This window comes from Coffea arabica, chromosome 6c (assembly GCF_036785885.1).
Source record: "Coffea arabica cultivar ET-39 chromosome 6c, Coffea Arabica ET-39 HiFi, whole genome shotgun sequence".
Lineage (NCBI taxonomy): Eukaryota > Viridiplantae > Streptophyta > Magnoliopsida > Gentianales > Rubiaceae > Coffea > Coffea arabica.
The window spans coordinates 62,241,460-62,262,266 of NC_092320.1; the positions used below are offsets into that span (position 1 = coordinate 62,241,460).

Below are 20,807 nucleotides of genomic sequence, written 5' to 3' on the forward strand. Positions count from 1 at the left end.
TCTGGCTACTCACAGGTTTTATTTTCTCACCTTCATTTTCCCTTTTTTACGTATAATTTCTTCTTTTTTTGCTTGCCATAACTTTTCTGTATAATTCTTTTTTTCTTTTGGGAGCCACAAAAAATCTCCCTCGACCTTTAAGAAAAGGAAATAAAAGGGTGTTCCAAAAAAAAAGGCAAGTCTCCTTAACTCGCTAAACAAAATCATGATTTGTTAATATTTTGTTCTATTTTCTTATCACCTAGATCGACACGATTTCCATATCTTGAACTTTGAAGACTAATGGAGCACGAGAAGAAGGAAAGAATAGTTCAGTTTTTGGCAAAATGTTCACTTCAGGTTTGCCTTTGGTTTTTTTTTTTTCTAGCATTTTTTTGCTGATTTTTCCTTGGCTAAAAGCAACAAATCACCTTTCCCTCTTCCTTCGTGTCCTTTGTATGTTATGCTTTTGGATTTTATTACAAAGGAATATGTTCAACTTGAAAAAGTATTGCATCGGTATGAACTGGATGTGAAATTTTGGAAATGCATTTTAGATGTTTAGTGCTTAATGTCTGGTTATTAATTGGGAAACACAATTTCTTCACTTCATGCCAATCCTTATGCTTTATTGTGATTTTCTTGTTCCTTATTGTGGTCTCACATATCCTATGATAGATTTGATGGTCTAACATATTAATTATCTATGCTCTCTCATAAGTTTCAAATGTTTGTTGTAGCTTGAGATGTTAAGATCTGCGAATTCTTTTCTCAAGGTGAGCATTGTATCGACTCTCTGTGTTTTTCCCATAGAGAAAAGTTAATATAATTTCATTTTCCTTTTATTTTTCCTAATAAATTTGATTTTTCTGATATTTATTTATTCTAAATTTTTGTTAGATGAAGGAACAAAGCAAAAAGGAGGCTAATTTTTTTCATTTAGCCTTAAAGGTATGTTTTGATGTTTTAGTGTTCTCTTCATTTTTTTCTTAGCATTTTACCATAATTTTCTGGTCACATTACCCTATTTACTATTCTTGAAAAATGTCGAGTATGAAATTTTGTGAAAGTACTGCGTTTCCTTTAGATTTAGAGTCAGTTTCTTTAGTATTTTACCTATTTTAGTAAATTCATCAATAAGAGGTTGCAAGTCTTCTTTGGCTGCTCCATTCCTTTAAGATCTTTAGTCCAGGATTAATAGCATTTGTTTTCACCCTATTTCATTGAAAGTTATGATTGCTGATGAAATCATTATAAATTTTTTCTTTGCTTTGATGGTGTCATTTTTTAATAACTCTTTAGATGCAGTAATTTCTAAGAAAATGATGTACATTGACTGATTGTAGCTTTTGTTACTCGCTGTCCTATCCTCCTAATGCTTTCATGTTTGAGTAGTCAGAATGATGTAACTGAAATGGCTAAAAGAATCTTAAGATAAGATCTTTGCATATAGAAAAAGAATGTTCATGTGCTCCATCCTAGTTGTAAGTTTAAAGATTGCCACCCTAAATTTTTAGCCAAATTGTGTATAGTGGGGAATGATCAATAGGTGGTGATTACTCCTTAGCTTCTCCACCTTTTCTCAATTAGGCAACTAGAATTTTCTAACACCTTTATGTTAAAAAGAAAATTAAAATCTAAGAATTACATAGAGAATAAATTGCGTTTTAGGATTTAAAAAATAAACTCTAACAAATATCAAACTAATATATTGAAATTTCTCTGTAGCTTTTTCTTGATTTTTTGGAGCTTTTTGTTCTATCATTGAGCTTTTTAAGAAAGAAGAGAAAATTTTCTTTTAGTTTAAATTGATGTCCTATGTTCATTCATGTTGTCTCGACGAAAATGTGGCATGAATGAAATATAACTACATGATTTATAGGCTAAAATGCATATGTTGTTTTTGATTTTCAGTTCTTTATTTATTTACCTAGCATTCATGTTTGAGAAAAAATTGGCTAGCAGGAGGTATTTATCCAAATAAGATAGTGGCTCAAAATGCGTCTGCTGTTTATTGGCTTTCTATTTTTTATTTATATATCCAACATTAATGTTTGAGAAAAAGTTGAATGGCAAGAGGTATTATTCAAAATATAATTGTGGCTCAAACTTATGAGTAGGGAATGTGTTCTTGACGACTTTGTTTTATATTTCATGCTTTAGTATTTGCAATGAAATGTGGCAAAAACTACGGGTGCGTTATCTGTGATTTAACAAGATTGTCATTCTACTATTTACACAAAATGTTATTAAATTATAATATGATTCCTTCTTGGCAGATCTGATTGATATTTAGATAGCTGGAACTTGGAAGCTAATGGAAGTTGTGACAACCCCACCTTCCCCTAAAGCAAACCAAAAGGTCAACGGACCGCCTGCCCAATTCTCGCCAGGACTACAGATCAAATCATTCATAACCCTTATCAAATGGTCCAAAGAACTTCGAAAAAATGAATCATCAGAAAACGCAAAGGATCGCGGAACGCGTCAAAATCCGACCAATTGTTTTCTTCCTCGTTCAAGCTTTGCACTCGCTCGATTTTTCCAATGGATACAAGAAAGTTCACATTACCATAGGAACGTACAATCTCAAATGAATACGCTTGAAACACTTGATTAAACACTTATTTACATATATTCATCAGAGTCTTCAACAAGTTAACTTGAAATACAAGCCATAGTAACCATACGTTTACAAAGGACAATTAAGGTTTCGATTATAGAGGAGCATAATCAAAAGAATGTCTACACTAGCTCGACTTTTTCTTCAAAAATCATAGCTCTCAAAATTATGAACCCTGTAAGGAAAACAAAAATAATGGGAACGGGGTGAGCTTACGCTCAATGAGGTATCACAAGTATAAGTAGTCAAGAATCATGGCATTTCACTTTTAAGGCACATATACTCAACACACATAGGAAATGAACAAACACCTCAAATAGAAAGGATACAAGTGGCTCTCAGGAGCCAAATTCCCATTGCAGTATTTCATCACAACTCGTTGACTCTCCGTCAACATTCGGAGAAACCAACATGACTGTAGACCCCACTTTACACCAAATTTCGTTCACCAAACGTACCCCTTGCCGGGCCCGAACTCTTCAACAGGAAACATGAATTGTAATACTTGAGTATACCGGAAATCCAGAGTCTCCAATATCCAAAAATTTTCCAAGAACAGGCACCCATGGATTGTCAATTTTCCTCGATCAAGTCCTTACTGGCTCGATTCAATTGACTCTCCATGAGGTTGAGTTCAGGTTTAACAGAAAGGTCGTTGGATACACTTCCAACGACATCATAGCAGACATAGATAACAAGTCCAAATTGATACAGGAACTAGTAAACAAGCAAGAGAAACGAGTGTGATAAAGTACACCCTCGTCTCATACAGAATAAACAGGAGTCACAGTTAATCGAGTCACAAATTGCAAGTACAGATAAACCAGTTAAGTAACAATTCAGGAGAATGGTACACTCACCAGTTCATCGCACTAGTGGGACCCACGTCCAATATACACTACTAACGTCACATAAACTAACTTGTACCGGAAAAAATGTCTTAACAACTTAATTCCCTTATAAAAATCTTTCAAAAATTAATATAATAAAGAAAGGTATAAAAATTGTATGCAAGAAAATAAACTAATGACTAGAAAATAAAGAATTTTTTTCGAGTTCTCACAGAAGCTCATGGAGTTTTGTCATGAATGCTTGATACTTTGTTTTATCCTTTCCAATATCTTTAGCAAAAGCCATTATTTACTTCAACAACCACTTGCTTTAGTATAGATATCAAACTTTGTGATGATTTTTTTTTTTTTTGAAATTTTGACCACTAATACATAGTTCCACTGTAATTGGCTGATTGAACGTGATGCTAGATAAGAAAAGACGAGAGGCATTTCTAGATATAGCAATCAATATTTCTGGATAAATGTATCTTATATCTTAAATTGTAACTTTCACAGGTAATGAGATGCATCGTACAGTTGGAGAGCTTACCTCAATTATGTGTTATTATGCTCTTCAACTTTATTAGTATTATTTCTTTTCTTAATTGAAATGTTGACAAAATGCTTCATTATCTACCACATACAGAAAATGATAAAAAAATAATTTTTAGTTGGAAAAATAAAGCCAATGAGGCCTCTGGTCATATTAGCCTTTTAACTTCCCACCGGGCATATTAAATTTGTAACTATGTGCAGTGTTCCTCTCCTAGTATCCTAAAAAGGGACAAGGGGCACAAACGGTTACAGGTGCAACCGCTTTTGCCGATTATGCGCATTTTTCACTGTGCGTAACTTTGATTGCACACGGTGTAACTTTCTTTGCACACGATGTAATTTTAAAACAAATTTTTGTGGGTCCCACACACAGCGTGAAAATCGAGTTACAATCAATGTTTTAAAACCCGGGCCGTCAATTGAACCGGTGAAGTGAAAGAGTCGAGATTCAACCGGTCGGACCGGTTCAATCTCGGTTCAATGAATTTTTTAAAAAATAATTTATATAAATATATATATACACAAAATAAGGCATGCAATAGACTAATTTAAAACTTTATATGATGAAAAGTTAAGTATTTTTGAATAACTTGGATTTTCAAAAATAAATTTTTTAAATTATAAGTTAAAACAAATAAATTTCATTTCAATTTCAATTATATCTACCAAAATAATCTTAAATCTAACCCAAAAATATCACAATATTTTGAAATTATACAAAATTCATGCCTATGAGAATTTGACATTGTGAACTTAAATTTTAATTTACGTCTTTGAAATTTAGAGATTGCAATTTAAAAAGGAAAGTTTGGAGTTCGAAGGAAGTCAAGAGAATCGAAAATAGAAATGCAAACTTGATAAGAAACAAAAAATGAGATAAAAGTGAGTGGTTGTAGCATTAAATAATTTGGGTTAAAGAAAAATAATTCTTTTTTAACTTTTTTCAAATTTGTGTTTACATTTCCGCCATTTGACTTTCTCACTCAGTCCATATTCATTGGAAAGAAAAAAATTCTCCATATTCACATTTTTTGTCCACTCGAAAATTGTTATTAGCGCCCAATTATTTATCAATGTTCCCTTATTTAATACTTATTTACCAGTCAGTTAGGTAACAATATCCTTATTCAATCTTACTACCTACGATATTGTTTTGAGTTGTAATTGGAATTAAAATTTTTAAGTATTTTGTTTATTCACACAAATAAAAAAAATCAAGGAGTCATGATGTAAAATACGAATGTGTACAATGTAATTATAAATATTTTTAAAATAATAATTACTTATTCAATAATAATTTTGGATGTAAAGTACGAATGTGTCCGAATGTGTCCGAATGTGTTACCAAATTAGACCTTGTTTGGATTGTCATTTTTTTTAATTTTTTTATTTTTTCACTAATCTATTTCTTGATTATTTTTATTCTACACATATTAAATCGTTGTCGTACATTTTTCTACAAAAATTTAAAAAATAATTTGAAAAAGCTATTTTATTAAAGGATTTTTTTAACGGTTGTCCTAACACATTTAATATTCACCTAATTTATTATATATATATACACATATACTAACAATTATTACTATCTTTGCATTTATATATTTTTTATATACAAAGAAATAAGTTTGATGTGTCTTAGATTTGGGGTATTTTTAGTTTTTCATTTAATAAGTTAAGTAGATATCTAAGACAAAATATACTTGTCCACTGCCTATGGTTTAGTGGTAAGGGCTTCTTATGACAAACACAAGGTCTGGTGGTGTTCGACTCTTGGTGGCTGCAATTTAGAAATTCATTTTGAAAAGTTTCAAAAACCGCCGGTTCACGGTCTAAGCAGGTTTTCACGGTTCGTCCGAGGTTTCTAGTGGTTTTTGACTACTCTCCGGCTTTAGCTCTAGACCGGACCGTTGGTCTGTCCGGTTCGCGGTCCAACCGGTTGAACCGGTCGGTCCGGTCCGATCCTGAAAACATTGGTTACAATATGTGATCTGAGCCGCACAAAATTTTTTGACCAAATCATGGCCGTCAACTGCCAGGAACGGTCCCATTTCCCCTAAAAAGAGCTTTTTCCAATTGTGGATTCAATTGAGAATATTCCACCGGTAGCAAGCACGTCAATTGGGCCTTTTGGTCTAGGCCTTGGATTAGCAAAAGCACTGGCTTACATTAGAAATCGTATATTTTCACCCAGCTACAAATACTTTGGGCTTTGCACGAGCTCTACTCTTTTAGCTTATTAGGCTTCGGACTCAAAAATAGGCTCGCCCAAATTTTGAAGTGTTTTTTTTTTTAACACACTCTTATCCTTTTCTTGGTGTATCTTAATTGTCATAACACAGCAATTTTATCTGTTAATTTTTATAAATCTGGTAGATGTAATTTTTTAATGAAAAATTAAAAGATGATAATGAGATCAAAAAACTTTTTGATCTAATTAGAAGAATGAAATTCTTATTGCATGCGTAACGTTCTTCAACTTTTTGATCAGTTTCTTTGTCGTCGTGAATTCAACTAATTGCTAATTTTGTTTTTTGTCGCTATTTCACGAATCCAGTGCTAATTTATGGTACCATAATCCGCCTAGTAGCATTCTCATGTAATTGGAGATTGGGAAGTGGACTTGGCAGTCGTCAAGGGATACAAATCCTTGGCAATCGCGTGTAGTTGACAGTGATAGATGGGTTATCGTGAAATTAGACGAATAGATTACATGTAGGACACAAATTTCAATCTATTTAAAAATTTGTCGTATTTTTACATCTTATAGATTGTGTTAATATCTACATTTATCGTGCTAATAGTGTACCATGCAGTTGAAACTAATAACTGCAGAAGCCCTTGATCCGTCATCAACCAACCACTGAATTTTCTTGCAGCCTTCTGCTGCTTCACTGCTGTATCAAACATGAATATTTTTATTTTTCGATACGATAGATCTACAATTATTCTATGTTACGGGAAAGGGGACCTAAAGAGGTCAAGGAAAAATTGAAAGGGACTGAACCACCTATCGGCTCAGACGAGTGCACCATGCACTCCTCTGGAAGCCACTTAAAGTGGCTTACCACATTTTTGTGGCCAATGGTGGGAGGCAGGGTTTGATCCCTTGACCTCCCACCCCACCAATTTTGGTGGTGGCTTAGCTCGGTGGTTATCAAACATGAATACTTCCATTGCGCCTATGTGTCTCATCTCAGTATCTTAATCATATATCCCCAGCCTCAAAGCATTATTTCCTATGCAGTTCCAATAATCCAAACTTAAATTAAAATCAGATTTTGCTTATCTCGCAATGTAGATGGTCAATGATATGAATACTTTCTTTTATAGATGTTCAATTTTTCTCATCAGTACTTAGAGCCAGATGGTATGGTATGGCTTCGCAAGCAATCCATGAACTAATTAATCCATGCTGACAGGAGCTGTTTGAGTAAAGCAGGCAGACGAACATCTTGTTGACAGAAACATAGTTTGTGTAAGATTTCGTGGGAGGAAATTCAAGTGACAAGCATGGTTGTTCTAGAAATTATGTTTCAAGAAGTTTAGGAAGACAGGATATTTTTCTAGAGTAGTTGAGAAATGTAGGACCGAATTGTGGAAAGTGGGATGGCGGATGGGGGGTTCATAGTAAAGTAGCCAATAGAAAAATGAGTAAAATAAAACCTAACTCACAATTTAACTCCACAAATTCTATTCAATTAGGCAAATCACCTTCAAGACACAAGAGTACTTTTCCTTCTTGGAAATTGTTGGCATCTCAGTTTCTGAAGCCAATTATTGATAGTAGCTTTAAGGGGAAGAAATCCTCAAGCAACATGTACATTTCTTGATCAGAGAAATATTTATGATTCAGTAAATATTGCCAAAGCAACAGACACCAACTTCAACTCAGGAGTTCTAACAAGCCAAGCGTGAACTAGTAAGGAACTTTTCAACATTTCTGGTTCCCAAATCTTTCCAATGGACACACATGATCATACTACTGTCCGAAGCCAAAACCAAAACCAAGGCCAGAAGGGCACTAGTATTCAAGAAACTGAAGTAACTGTGGTCATGGTTCCTCTTCCAGCACAAGGCCATCTCAACCAGCTGATCCATCTCTCCCGCCTCATCTCCTCCTACAATCTACCCGTTCATTACGTCAGCACGGCCACTCATAACCTCCAGGCAAAGGTTCGTGTCCAAGGTTGGGATCCGCTTGCCATTTCCAACATCCATTTCCACGAATTCCCAGTCCCTTCTTATGAAACTCCTCCTACCAATCCAAATGCCACGACCAAATACCCCTTCCATCTCATTTCAATGTTTAATGCAACAGTCAAACTTCGCGAGCCAATTTATAAACTTCTACAACAACTGTCAAGCTCAGCAAGAAGATTAGTAGTTATTCACGACTCTCTCATGCCATATGTCATCCAGGATGTGGGTTTGATTCCAAATGCGGAGTCCTGCTGCTTTTATAGCACCTCTGCGTTCACTTTCTACTCATATCTTTGGGAATTTGGAGGGAAACCCAGACTACTGGAGCCTGAGCTACTTGAATCACTGGAAGATCTTCCAACTCTTGAAACTTGTAACCCTCCAGAGATTATAGAATATATAAAACTGCAAGAGGATTCCAGGCCAAATAACGCTGGTTACCTGTATGATACATGTAGAGCAATAGAGGGTCCGTACCTTGATCTCCTTGCAAAAGCCAGTACTGTTGATACAGACAAGCAATGGGCTATTGGACCCTTCAATCCAGTTGTGATAAATGAGCAGCAACACTCCAACAAGAGACACTATTGCCTGGAGTGGCTCGACAAACAGGCCCCAAACTCAGTCATTTACATTTCCTTTGGTTCATCAGTTTCGGTATCAGATGATGAAGCCAAAGAGATTGCAATTGGATTAGAGAAAAGCGGGCAAAAGTTCATATGGGTACTGAGGGATGCAGATAAAGTAGGTATTTTTTATGGGGAAGTCAGGAAGGCTCAGTTGCCTGAAGGATTTGAAGAGAGAATCAAAGGGAGAGGAATAGTTGTGAGCGATTGGGCGCCCCAGTTGGAGATTCTTGGACATTCATCAACTGGTGATTTCATGAGTCATTGCGGATGGAATTCCTGTATGGAAAGCATTAGCATGGGAGTGCCCGTGGCAGCATGGCCTATGCATTCTGACCAGCCGAGAAACAGTATACTAATGGCAAAGGTGCTGAAGATTGCTCTATTAATAAGGGATTGGTCCCGGCAAGATGAATTTATGACATCTATTACCATTGAAAATGCCGTGAGAAGATTGATGGATTCTACAGAAGGAGAGGAGATGAGGCAAAGGGCAAAAGAATTGAGCAAAAGAGTAGAGGAGTCCATCAGGGATGGTGGTGATAGTCGTTTGGAGATGGATTCTTTCACTGCTCATATTCTAGGTAGTTTTTTTTTTTTTTTGGCCTAATCAATTATGTTCATGAATCAAAAGAACTTCTGAATTCTAAGGGATACAAATTATCAAGTTCATTCAATTACTAAGAATTTTCAATTACTAAGAATTTTTAATTGTAGTTAGATTAACCATGATGTAAAATGCCAACAAAATAATGTTAGGAATTAAATCCTTTATATCACTATAATTTAAAGGAATAAAGTAATAATAACAGTGTAGTAATACTATAGAATAAAATGGTATTTTTGTCTAAAATTTCTTAACATGTTGAGTTGAATTACTTATGTGGGTGAAGTGACTAAAAGTTAACGTTAGGTGGCAAACTGATAGTAGTGATATAGTTTAAGGGGGAAAGCGATAATAACCCTTCTAAGGGATACAAATTATCAAGTTCATTCAATTACTAAGAATTTTTAATTGTACTACAAGTATTTTGGTATGGTACATTGTTTAGTAAACTTAAGCTGTTTTGTCATTATCGATCCATTTTCATCCACACGTCAGGACGAGATCTCTTTGGAAAATCACATGCCAATAAAGCAAAAGCTAAACTAAGCGGCAATTTGTTTAATTGTCACCTAATTTGGATTATTTGAAATTAAGTTGTTGCCTTGTCATTTCCGAATATATTAAATAGCATCAAGCCTGCAATTATAGATAGAAGAAGTGAAGCACAAAGGTTGACAACCATGTCCGGCAAAAACATTTTGAAATATTTGGTGAGCACATCTTGCTACCAACCTGTTATTTTCTGACTATTTTTTCTTTTCATTGATACAGCGTATCCAAGAAGCATTAAAAATAATATTTCGCTTCTATTATAAACACATTTCTCAACCCACTTTTTTATTTCACATACATCGCATAAAAAAAAAATGCTACAGAAATTATTCCAAATAACACTCTATCCAAATACGATTCAGAAGAAGGCAATAGAGGGATAAACGAGAGACAGCTGTTTAAACAAGAGCAGAGCTCGGCACAATGACATTTGTGATTTTCTTTGTAAATTATTGTACCTTTCTTTCACCAGCAAAATACTTCTCTGGCCCGTCCTAAAAAAAACTCTGTTACATCATTTTTACGGAACTGATATTTTACTAGTGTCTTGGATCCATGCTTTCAAGTCACAGCCGTGAACTTGAGAGAATTCGACCTTGCTAGTCCTGTTCCCCGGAAGTACCCGCTGTGAATCCTCCATCCACGCAAATAACCTGCCCAGTAATGTATGAAGCAGCAGGAAGACAAAGGAATGCCACCAGTGGTGAAATCTCATTAGCTTCTGCAATTCGACGCAGAGGAGTTCGATTCACCAAAGGGAAAAACATACGTAACAGTGATTCATCAGCCTCCTCCTGAATGAATTAAATTTCAGGCTGTAAGTAAAATATTGTCCCCCTAAAAAATAAGAAACAAATAAACAGAATTCATCACACACACACACACAAATTAATTTGCCCCAAGTTTTACACTTGATGGCAGAAGAATTCATAGGAGCATGGGATAATATCGTACTGGTTTCAAAACTGTGGTTCGAACAGCCCATGGTGCAACAGTGTTGACGCGAATGCTGTCCTTTGCCCATTCACATGCCAAATTCTTGGTTAGTTGATTAATTGCACCTGTAAGTTAGGAAAAAAAGACAAATTTTGAGAGCATTCCAGACAGTATTGATATTGGACATTAACAGGATTTTGTTCTTTTTATTGTTGGTGGATTACCTTTGGTTGCTGAATAAATTGAAAGCCCCGGTAGGGCCGTGGCACCAGCTACAGAGGAGATGAATACGATATTTCCATTTGCTGAAGCTTTTAGCAGTGGATAAGCTAGTTGGCTTAGATGAAATGAAGATTCCAGATTGGTACTCATTAAAAATGAATAATCTTCAGAAGTAGAATTCTCAGCTCGTTTCATTTTCGTGGTTGCAGCATTGTTAACCTAAACGCAAGAATTTCAAAAATGAAGTTCAAGGTAATTTCAGAGTGTGATATATATATATATATATATATATATATATATATATATATATATATATATATATATGCTGTCTATATATATAAGAGGCATGCTGCTGACCAACAAATGCAGGAACGATGATACATACAGTCCAAAATCCAATTTTGAATATAGAAGATTAACGGAAACAAACAAAAGCCTCAACAGATAGGAAGATTTGAATATAGAAGATTACCCTGGGACCTCTTCAGGTCCTCTCCTCCCTCTAATGTAGGATAATCTATCGTATCGACAAAAAAAAAAAAAAAAAGGTGTAAAGTTCAAATATATGTAACTCCCGAACACCCTACATCTAAAACGTACATATTAGGTACCTATATATCTTATGTGTACTTATCCTATGTGCCCTTCAGCCACCATAGAATAGGAAAAAGGGATAATTTCAGAAACCTCACTTGAGGTTTCTAACATGTGCACTGATTTCCCATGAGGTCTGAAAAATTTCACTGACCTTTCCTGTTAAATTTTTGAGGTCCATTACTTACATCATTCGGGGTGAAATTACTGCTCTACCCTAACACTTCGGGGTTTATTACGAACATTTTTTTGGGGGGAAAAATCTTGGCAATAATTAAAAGAAAGAAACTAGTTAAATGAGAATTTTATTGAGTTTTAGAGCACAAGTGCACAACTGATATAGAAAGATGATGCAGTTGGAATTGGAATTTGAACCTGCCCGTCCCAAATTTCAACTAAATTTTTCAGGATTTTTTTGGTTGTAAAAAATTCTGACATTTAGAGAATTTTAAGATTTGGAACTTAATGACGATTATAATGTCTGTGAAATAAAATTGGTAGTCAAGTGATTGTAATGTTCATATAAGATTTCCTTTTTCCTTTAAAGGGTCTATGACATGTTAAATAATTGTAATGTTTATTTTGCCAGGGAAAAAAAATAACCAAGAAAGATTTAAAAAACCAGAAGATTCAAATCACAATGGATCGCCAATTGATGAACTTACTAAGGAAGAATTCCAACTTTATCAAGTTTGAACAACTTATGCGGCCTAATAATTTGTTGCATCTATAGATTTAAAAAAAAAAAATCTTGGCTAAATCAATTGCAAAATAAAATCAAACGAAAAAGAAGCAAAAATGCATTTGCGAAATAAAATTATCATCTCGCTCATCAAAATACTTTTTTAAAGGTACTCTTTCTAACTTGGACTAATTTGTTATCAAAAATTGATAAGCGATGGAGGACAGTAAAATTTTCCAAACCCCAGGGAGGTTTCTGAAATTATCGCTAGGTAAAGGGACATGAACAAAAGATAGAACCATTTTTGGTCCTACAAACTCTACTCTAGTTACGGTGTGCAATACATCCCAAGTAGTAGTTCCTACAACAGCAGAATGAGCCATAACCTCAAACAAATCCGACAGGACACTAATCAAAGTCAGTCTCAGTTCAACAAAATATTTTGAGCATTATGAAAATCACCTTGAAGCTTGAAAACTAACATAGGAGTGGCGACTTACGAGGATGTTGAGCTTGGCATCAAATTCAGAGGAGACAGTCTTCATAAGCTCTTCTCTCTGAGTTCTTGATAACAAGTCACATACTGAACCGCTCACTTGAAACCCTTTGGCTTTCCATTCCTTTAATCTGTCATTGAGTTCTGTTTGGTTCCTGGAACACGTATGTACTCTGGCACCAAATCCGGCTAGTTCCTCCACTATGGCATGCCTGAAATCAATTCATAAAAGTAGGAGTAGGTAAGGATTGAAACAACGTGATAGCAGACCATTTGCTGAAGATTCTGAACAAGAAAGATGAGAGATCGGTGATATAAGACGAGAGTTCAATTCCACGGACCCAATGCCTCTGGTGCCCCCGGTTACAAGAGCTGTCTGCCCCTTGAGCGACCATCTCTGCTCACTGATTCTGGGCTCTCCATTCGCCATGTGTTTACTTTAATCTGCAATATTCGAGAGAAATCACTTTCTTTGCAAGAACAAATTAACAGGATGAAATTGCTGGTTCAGGTGGTCTCATTAGGGACCGTGGAAAAAAGGCTACTGCAGGAACATTGGTTTTGCAACCAATATCCTAGCTGAACTTTTGGGGCATCAGGGATGGACTGGAACTGGCTATATCTCGCTTGATATATCTCAATCTGGAAGTGGAAGTGGAAGTGGAAGTGGATTGTCAGGATATCATCTCATTCATCAAAACTTCAGATAATGCTCATCATTCCTTTCAATCTCTTATTTCGGATTGCAGATACCTCCTCTTGCAGCTATTGCTGGTTTTGACTCATTACTTTCCCTTAGATGAGGAATATAGAGGAGTTAGCCTCCCTTGCAATGTTTCTGTGGCTTGTAATAGATAGGTGAATTTATGTGTATTTTTCTGGGGAAAATGATCAGGCAAGTCTACAGGAGCAGTGTCTTCTGACCAGGTCCACCTGTCTCAACAAATGCGCTCATAAAGAAAGTGATGTCTCAGCAAATGGCACCACATGGGTCAAAACAGCATTAATCAGTTCAATTTTTGAAGTTTAAAATTCATTTTGGGCGCTAGTTATGATTTACGACTTTTGGTACTTCCGTGTCATCATGAACTATCATGGCCAGCAGAAAAATATTCTGCATTATTTTGTAACAAAAAGCGCCAACGAGATTGGAGGACGGATGGGTTAGGTGTTACGCCAAAAGGGGACATGAGTGAGAAATTCAAGATTTAAAATTTATTACTTATATTTATAAAAAAATAAAAATAAAAAAAAATCCACCTTGGACGTTGAACCCATAGGGTCCTAATCAGAGCCAAGTTAATTTATTGGGTTGATGTGTAATCTGTAATAAAATAATAACAAGTTGGCCTAAGCTAAAAATGTTGCTTTTCATAAGCTTCCAAGGGAAAAAACAAAAAACATGACTAATCACACAAGGCAGAATGGTTTTTAAGTCATTAGTTGCCTCTTTTCATATTTGGACAATCATTGGCGCCAATCATGCAGTGTGGGCTAGTAGTATCAATTAGATGGGAGCCTTTGAGTAGCTAAAATGGAACCACCAGCCTTTGGGCTCTTAAGAGCTTGGTGGAGGTGGGAGGTCAAGGTTTTAAACCATGCCTCCTATCAATTACCATAATAAGTGGCTTTTCTAAAAAATTCAAACGATTGCGTAGTACGCCTGTTTGGTCCGATAGTGGTTCAGTCCTTACCTGCTTCCCATAGGTCCAGTTGGCCTCCCTTTAGATAAATTAGGATAGAGTAGGATATAGATAAAATAGCGACGAATGATCAAAAAAAAAAAAAGAGTTGCTAAAACGGAGTCGGTTACGGCCAACAAGAATCCTCCGTTTGAATTGCTATTTTTAGGAGTTTTAGTGTGTGTGTGTATATATATACTGTAATAATTTGATATAAGTGAAATAAAATGCTAATTAAAAATATATATACGAAAAACATAAATTTTTCTTATAGAAAACATCAATCCAAACACTATTAATTGTTTAGGTAAAAATTTTTAGCCAATTTTTTTAGAGTCAAAGCATCTGAAAGATACTCCCCACCTACTCCCAAAATTACCGATAAGTGGGAAGTTGACAATATGCTTTTGTTATTCAAATTTAAAACGGTACTTGTGTAATTAATTTGACCAGCAAATATTGAACTTGACCCACTTTTGTATGTTTATTAGGAATCAATTTGACCAAGGAAGCAGTGAAAGTTAATTTATCAATCGACAACACTTTTTTGGATGGATTCTTCTGTCGTGGTTCATAAAAGGTGGGCTGGAATTAATTAATCAATGAAAGTTTGAATTCATTAAGCTGCAGCTTGGGCAATTTAAAAGTCCGAGAATAATTCAGAACGTTATACGTGCCAACTAGCTCTTATCTCCTATGCTATGCATGGGGAACTGTTATTGGTTAAAAATAATTTATTTTCAAAAATAAAGCACGGATTTGGGATTTGGACATTTATTATATTCATACTATGTGGGGATTTAAACATTTGAATTTAACTAAGATATCATCATTATTGGAATTGGAAGTCGTTGATCGGTAGATTTAGCAATTGGAAAGGAAGTTACGAGCGGTTTATCTTATTAGAAAGCAATTTAAAAATTTCTTGTATTTTTTAGACCTGATCAAAATCGTTCAGATCTGTTATGTCTATTGTTAAACTGTAAATCTATTATTTCAAATGCACGTTTAACCTATCACTAGAGTAGAGATGTAAATCAAATTGTACCGGACGATTTCCAACAATTTCTTAATGAAATTTATTTTTTGTACAAAAAAAATATAACTATTGGATGACATGAATCAAAATTATTAAAGAATTAAATGATTCAACAACCTGTTAAAATGCAGGGTATCAAAAACCTTTTAGAATATCTCAACTGCCAGCTGCTGAATAGTTATATAAATAGACTTCTTGTCTCTTCTTATTGCTTGTCCGGTGCCATTAGAGGACAAACGGTCAAATAAAATTTGAACACCTTCCAAATGACCCAATTTCTATAACTTTAAGTGGGGACCCAAGAAAAAAAAAATAAAAAATGGGGACCCAGGGTACAAGTTTAACGGACAAGGGCCTCGACGGAAGAAGGGCAGGAGCGGTTACAGGAAGCAACCGTATCCGGTGGTTCACGATCAAAATTTGGCCAGAAAAAATGTAAGATTCAAAATTTATCTTGTAACTAGTTTTTCACATCATATATAGGATTCATAAAATTTTGTTCTATAATTATATATTATTGAAAATGAGTTACGTCATGTGCAAATAAAATTATACTGCGTGCATTTTGCACAAAATCGTCCGGAACGATTTTTCCTGATAACTGTTTGAGCCCCTTGTCCAGGCATTGACGATTGCCTGACAATCATCCAGAAACTCTTGACAATCTAGACGAATTGAGATAAATTAATGGCAGAAAACATAGTCACGTCGTAAGGTGTGGAGAAGGATACAGGACGGCAACGGTTTATTTCACAATAATAAAAAGAAAAACAAAAATTAAGAAAATATATTGATCATGATTGTCAAACGCGTATAGTAAAAATTTATCCCGCCCAAATTATTAATGGAAAGTTCTTTTATCAATAATATCGAAATAGATTTCCCAATATTTTCGGCCATTGATGATGGGCTCATATCATCTACCCGTCAAAAATTTCTGGACTGCTGTCCCGAATGCAAGTTTAACTCGGGCCAAGTGGTCGGTGCTGATAGAACTTATTATCTAATTAATCGTTTTGCGCTTGGAGCTAAACCCACAAAGGAAGACGCTAGAAGACATAAATTAGTATACACGTGATTCTCTATTTTTCTTTTTGAGAAGGTATTTTTCTTTTATTTTATATATATATATATATATATAACACATCATAAATTCACTAAATTATGAGACTCAAAAGAACATATGATGCTCAAAAATAATCTTCTCTCTTCAAGATTTTGAATCACTTAACGTTCATATGCATGTCTTCAAGATTTTGAATCACTAAACAGTTTTGATTCCATGAAAAACTCGCTGAAAATCAAGTTTTAAATTAACCTTGATAAAACCACTGCATAATCACACATTCTTTTTAGTGAATCGATTATCGAGCCTGTAAAACTCATAAATATGATAAATTATTTATCAGAAATATATAACTTAAACTAATTATTAGGATAATCTTATTATGATAAATAAAATAACAATTGCTTATGTTTTATAACTCTTAGTTTTTAGTTTTTGCTCAACAAATGTTAGGCCAACTTTTCGAATATACTCAATTCTAGGTTGCATCAAATCGGAGCAATATATATATATAGTTATGTATGTACATACACAGCCGATTTCGATTTAGGGATTAATCAAATATAGAAATTTGATGTGTTAGATTTTCTTTGAAGGATTCTCCCACCCTTTAAAGGGTAAAATTCAATGAGTTCATCTATTTCTAGCGACTCTAAATCACAACATTTCTAAATGATAGACACAAATATGAACATATCTGAAATTAAGGACGTGGGTTATTCATTAATTCGTTCATATGTCATTTAGTATAAGATTTTTCTTAACGGGTAATATCCATCAAAGCAAAATGTGTGTTTTTTTTTTTTTTTTTTTTTGCCTATATCTTAAACCACTTTCATGATTCTTTATAAACACTAGTCATGGAATATATCAGGAGGTATCCTTTGTTACTCTTATCAAATTTTTAATGGCGTATGGAGGGACAACTTAAAAAAAAAGTAAGAACTATATAGATCCACAAGCATGTAGGCATATGTTCTGAATGATCAAAAACAAGAAGGAGAATAAATTTCAATTTACACGGATTAAACATCAAAACTAATATATCATGGTAATTTGTACGGATCCACAATATACATGCATATGTTCTGAATGACCAAAAACAAGAAGGGGAAAAAATGCGAGTTCACAATTTAGTGAACATCAAAACTATTTAATTGCGGTAATTTAGTTTGTAAAACAAAAGGATCATAACAAACTTATAGCTGATATTACAATTACACTACAAATTTTTGCTCATATAAGCAGCCATGGGTTTAAGAGTAATGTAGAGGTTACCAATTGAAAGAAAGAAACAAAGAAAGAGAACAAATAAAACGGAAAAAAGAAACAGACTATATATGGGCTTTGGATAGTCACCCAGAAACCTGTTTATATACCTTTTTTTTTTGGGCACCTTTGCTTTATATACACTTTGGTACTTGGTTTTAGGCAAAAGAACAAACTGGATCTCAAATAATTTCCTTAATGTCACCTTGGAGTGACCTTCAAGGGATCATTGGGGAAAGCTTTATTCTGGTTTTTAAATTCTTGTACAACGTTCAATAATTGCCCCAAGAATTGCCTAATTGAGTTGAAAGTTAATTGCTTATGTACACTTTCTTTTCCTTTTTGGGTACTTTTTCTTATATGCACTTTGCTTTTATCACGTTGATTATATCTTTTTTTCCAATGCGACAACATTTATAATCTATTCTATCATATTCTGAATAGAAGAAACCCCAATTAGGTTTATATTATGAGGGGCTAGAGAGAGTGTACCCCTCTAGTCTAAAGAGATACTCAACTGCATATGCAGGGTTTTGAACATCCGTTTGGATTAGTCATTTTTTGGGATGTTTTTAAAAAATTTTACTAGAACAATGTATATGAAAAATTTTTACTATAAAATTTTTTGAAATATTTGATATATTCTATGAATGAGATATTTTTTGAGTTATTGTGTATTAATATAACATTGTATTTGAAATGCTTATTTTTTTAAAAATGGCCAATCCAAACAAAGCAATTATTGGGGATTTTAAATCCCTTTTCTTGATTCAGTTGATTATATGGGAGCACAAATTTTTAGTCCTAGGTGCTTTGCACAAGCCAATTTGCAATCAAAATCGAATCACATAATAGAAAGTTGATTTCCTTTTTTTTTCAGATTTATGTAATTCTTTCCGACCTAGAGCCACATGAAAACCTCTTCATGAGTGTGAGGCGAGGGAGTAACATTGCAAATATTTTTCCTATTACATGCCTTATACACGTGAAAAATCCTACCCTAAAACTGTTACATTATCATCTAACACTTGAATTATATGCACCTTAGACTAAGAATTTTAAACATTTGTAATAAAAAAAATAAAGATTAATCTTTGCTATACTGATAGTATATACATTGTCAACGTTGGATAAATGACGAATATGCAAAATTTGAATTTAAAATTTGACTTTTACACATATGTTATGAATCCTATGACGATGATAATAATATATACACTGTCAATATATATAAAATTTATTCAAAAAATAGTACCACTTGATCCTTTAAACGGCGAAAAGGTACTCTAAACGGCGAGGCAACTCCATGAGCGTGATCCTTTAAACATGTCGTCGGCCGAGATACGTTAAAGGCTTATCCGTTATGGAGGATCCATAACTTCTGGAGTCAATGTATTATTCTCGTTTGACAACCTGAGCGAGCATAAGTAGGCAAAATCATGTGATCTTGTCGGAATGCATGGTTTGGTGGCACAGACGGTAGATATTCTTTGTAATTTTAATCAAAAGACTTGCTACAACGTATCCAGTGGTGGACTTTGAAATCTAGGTTAGGGGTAATCCATGCTGTCCCTGATGGCAAACTGGGGAAAGAAATGAAGTATGAAAGGTAATCAGATAAAATTCACATTCTACACCCATTGTACCCCAAAATTTTTTTTTTTTTTAAAATTTACAACCTAGTTATGACTTGTATTATTAGTATTTATAGCTAATAGCTGAGTCAGGATCTTCATTCAAGGGCATGATAATATTAGTTTAAACGTGTATAATGTGTTGGTTTGTAGACTTTTGTGTACAACCAAATATTTATTATGAATACGCCAATTTATTCAATGTTGTAAAAATTAATTAAAAATGGACACAATTTTTATTTAATTTTTTTTAAAAATTTTTTAGTAAGAGAGGAGTGGGATTTAAGTGGTGGAAAGGAGAAAGGGGGTAGTAGAACACAGGACCTCTAAGTCTTGAAATCTCATCCTTAACCACTAAATTAAGGCCTTCTCAGCCAAAAAAAAAATTATATATATAATTGCAAGATTAAATGCTAGTATATATAATAGGCGGATAATGTCTGCACGGTCAAACCATAAAATGAATATTTTGTTCGGTTGTAATTCATGTAGTTTGATATATAAGAAAAGTCCAATTTTAAGTAAATAAAAATTATTAGACAAAAAATGAAAATAGCATTGTATAATATATTTAATTTCGAGGTTTCATTGTACAAATGGTAAGGGTAACTACAAAAGGTTCCAACGCATTTGCATGGTAATTATGGGGCGAAAGGAAGTAATATAAAATTTAGGGGAGGCCAAAGTGGGACAACACAAAATAAGTCTAATTCTTTTGGAGATTATTCTATAGGTTGAAAAATATATATATTTGAGACGTACATGGCACCGCCCTTGTTTATAACATATATCATTGTACACCAAATTGTAAATTTAGGATTGAAGTGTGTGGATTTAAATCCGATCTAAAAAGTAAATGATTAAATAACTATTTTTTTAATACTGATAGATACCAATTGTGTATTTATATCTAGTAAACTCTTTCTCTACAAAATAAAAATTGGTTTAAGACACCTATATTCATTCTTAATATTAACAAAATATACAGAATGTCATTGTTGTAGAATGGAATAGATGCAGTTTTTTAAATTCATTCTTAAAATTAACATGTAGCTTAATTTATTAAGCTGCTTATAACCCATTTTAAGGTGCTAAGGACAAGTTCTCAATATGATTGGATGATTTGTTATTAATCTAGGTATTTACTCTCTTCTGTTCAGTTTTCTCTTATTTGTTTGTAGTTTGAAATCTTAGATGTATCCATATTTGAAA

General features: G+C 34.0%; 2 protein-coding genes and 1 long non-coding RNA gene across 4 annotated transcripts; 2 read left to right on the forward strand and 1 right to left on the reverse strand.

Moving 5' to 3' along the window:
* Window positions 1-250: 250 nt before the first annotated feature.
* On the forward strand, window positions 251-2,632 carry LOC113691921 (uncharacterized). The gene is made up of 4 exons (XR_003448821.2): window positions 251-339; window positions 720-755; window positions 880-930; window positions 2,259-2,632. It is a non-coding gene; the product is annotated as an uncharacterized lncRNA (long non-coding RNA).
* A 5,245-nt stretch (window positions 2,633-7,877) lies between these two features.
* LOC113693449 (zeatin O-glucosyltransferase-like) lies at window positions 7,878-9,460 on the forward strand. Its single transcript, XM_027211987.2, has one exon. The coding sequence runs from the start codon at window positions 7,951-7,953 to the stop codon at window positions 9,424-9,426; it is 1,476 nt and encodes a 491-aa protein (XP_027067788.2). The 5' UTR covers window positions 7,878-7,950; the 3' UTR covers window positions 9,427-9,460.
* A 749-nt stretch (window positions 9,461-10,209) lies between these two features.
* LOC113691547 (tropinone reductase 1-like) lies at window positions 10,210-13,763 on the reverse strand. 2 transcript variants are annotated; one of them, XM_027209722.2, is made up of 5 exons: window positions 13,247-13,758; window positions 12,910-13,117; window positions 11,136-11,352; window positions 10,930-11,036; window positions 10,210-10,769 (listed from the first exon to the last, which is right to left on the reverse strand). In XM_027209722.2, the coding sequence occupies exons 1-5, from the start codon at window positions 13,333-13,335 to the stop codon at window positions 10,575-10,577; spliced, it is 816 nt and encodes a 271-aa protein (XP_027065523.1). In that variant the 5' UTR covers window positions 13,336-13,758; the 3' UTR covers window positions 10,210-10,574. The 2 variants fall into 2 exon arrangements, with proteins under 2 accessions (XP_027065523.1, XP_071910101.1); XM_072054000.1 differs by having other exon boundaries at window positions 10,696-10,812; window positions 13,247-13,763.
* Window positions 13,764-20,807: the final 7,044 nt, after the last annotated feature.

Bases quoted from the DNA above. Each gene is read 5' to 3' on its own strand.
- LOC113691547 (XM_027209722.2), bottom strand. From the start codon at position 13,335: ATGGCGAATGGAGAGCCCAGAATCAGTGAGCAGAGATGGTCGCTCAAG. The intron at 11,037-11,135 runs GTAATCCACCAA...CCTAACTTACAG, and splicing joins AATTTATTCAGCAACCAAAG to GTGCAATTAATCAACTAACC. The intron at 10,770-10,929 runs GTACGATATTAT...TAATTCATTCAG, and splicing joins GAACCACAGTTTTGAAACCA to GAGGAGGCTGATGAATCACT.
- LOC113693449 (XM_027211987.2), top strand. From the start codon at position 7,951: ATGGACACACATGATCATACTACTGTCCGAAGCCAAAACCAAAACCAA.